This window comes from Dinoponera quadriceps, unplaced genomic scaffold (genome assembly GCF_001313825.1).
Source record: "Dinoponera quadriceps isolate SergipeBrazil2010 unplaced genomic scaffold, ASM131382v1 C3910868, whole genome shotgun sequence".
Lineage (NCBI taxonomy): Eukaryota > Metazoa > Arthropoda > Insecta > Hymenoptera > Formicidae > Dinoponera > Dinoponera quadriceps.
The window spans coordinates 1-1422 of NW_014568131.1; the positions used below are offsets into that span (position 1 = coordinate 1).

The window sequence follows — 1422 nt, forward strand, 5'->3', positions numbered from 1 at the left end:
ACAACAATGAACACACAATGAACTGGAGGAGACAGGGATGAAAGATGTTATGGTCGACCCGCGTAACTGAATCAAAATCCAGCAATCACCCGTGATACGTACTCTTGGAGAAGATCTCGACGGGATTGCCGTCGAACGGCCAGCCCTTGAACTGCCACGCCGGTCCCATCACGAAGACTGCGACCACCCTCTCCCAGTCGGCGTTGGTGAGCTTCTGCGGATTATCGACCACCCGGTAGGGCACGGTGAGCCCGCCCTCCTTGCGACGTTGCAGCAACACCTCGTTCTCCCGCTTGCAGCCCTGGCCGCGCTTGTCCTCGTTGCTGACGTACTTGAGATCCTGCAGTATGTCCTTGGCGTTGTACATGGTGATGAGCGAGGTGTTGGCGCTGGGAATGATGATGATGGGGGTGCGGCTCGGCCGTTTGTTCTGCGCAGCCTGCTGCGCCGTCAGCTTCGCGGCGGAGGTCGGCAGCAGACCGCCGGAGGAGGAGTTCTGCGCGTTGCCGGTGCCGGAGGACGGATTGTTGCTCGCCGCTGGTTTCCTCACGGAGGCCGGATTCGTGCCCTCGGTCACCGATTTCAGGGTCATACCGTGATACGTGCCCATCGTGTCGATCTTGAAGCCCTCCGTCTCCTCCTTCTGCCGGATGAAGCGTTCCTGATCGTAACGATTGTAGACAGCTGGCTGCGGCAGCGGTCGCATCGGCGTCGAGCGTGGCGTCACCATCGGCGTGGGCACGGCCGGACCGCCCCCCTTCTGCCTGCCCTCCTCCCGCGCTTTGATGCTCTGCAGGATCGCGAAGATGTTCTTCGCGAAGATCTTCCCGCTGCTCTGCAGTATCGTCGCGCGCGTCCGCCACTGGCGTTCGCGCGACACGATGTCCTTCGTGTCGTCGACGTCCATGTCGAGGATCACCCGGAGATCCGAGCCCATGCCGATGTCGTCGTTCTCCTTGATGGTCGTGCGCTTCTTCGCCAGCCGTTTCGCCTTGATCGCCGCGATCTTCTCGACCGACATCGCCTCCGACAGGGATTTGATGTTGTCGACCGTGACGGAGGCTTCCTTAGGCGCGTCCAGCCGAGCCGCCAGCTGCTCCTTCACCTTCTGCACGTGGGTCTCCTCGAAACGCGGCTTCTTCGACGAGCCGCTCTCCAGGCCGTCCTCGGCGGCGCGCTTCACCTGCGTCGGGATCTCCAGCGGCGCCGACTTGTCGATGGCCGCCGACGTCGCCGTCTCGCCGTTGAGATACGCCAGCAGGTCCTTCCGGTCGGGTCGGCGCACCACCGGGATGTTCTCCGCCGCCGCCTGGCGCACGTAAACCGGATGCGTGAGCTGGACATGCTTGAGCAGGAACAGGAGACACTCGAGCGTGTAGTATTCCTTCGGCGTGCCTTCCTTGCCGGATCTGAAATCAACCA

General features: G+C 62.2%; 1 protein-coding gene across 1 annotated transcript; it reads right to left on the minus strand.

Annotated features, from left to right (window-relative positions):
- Positions 1-6: 6 nt before the first annotated feature.
- Positions 7-1417, minus strand: LOC106751519 (parafibromin; the record flags this gene model as incomplete). The annotated part of the gene is made up of 1 exon (XM_014632418.1): positions 7-1417. A coding segment is annotated over one exon (1332 nt), but the record flags the coding sequence as incomplete, so codon positions are not given.
- Between the last annotated feature and the right edge of the window lie 5 nt (positions 1418-1422).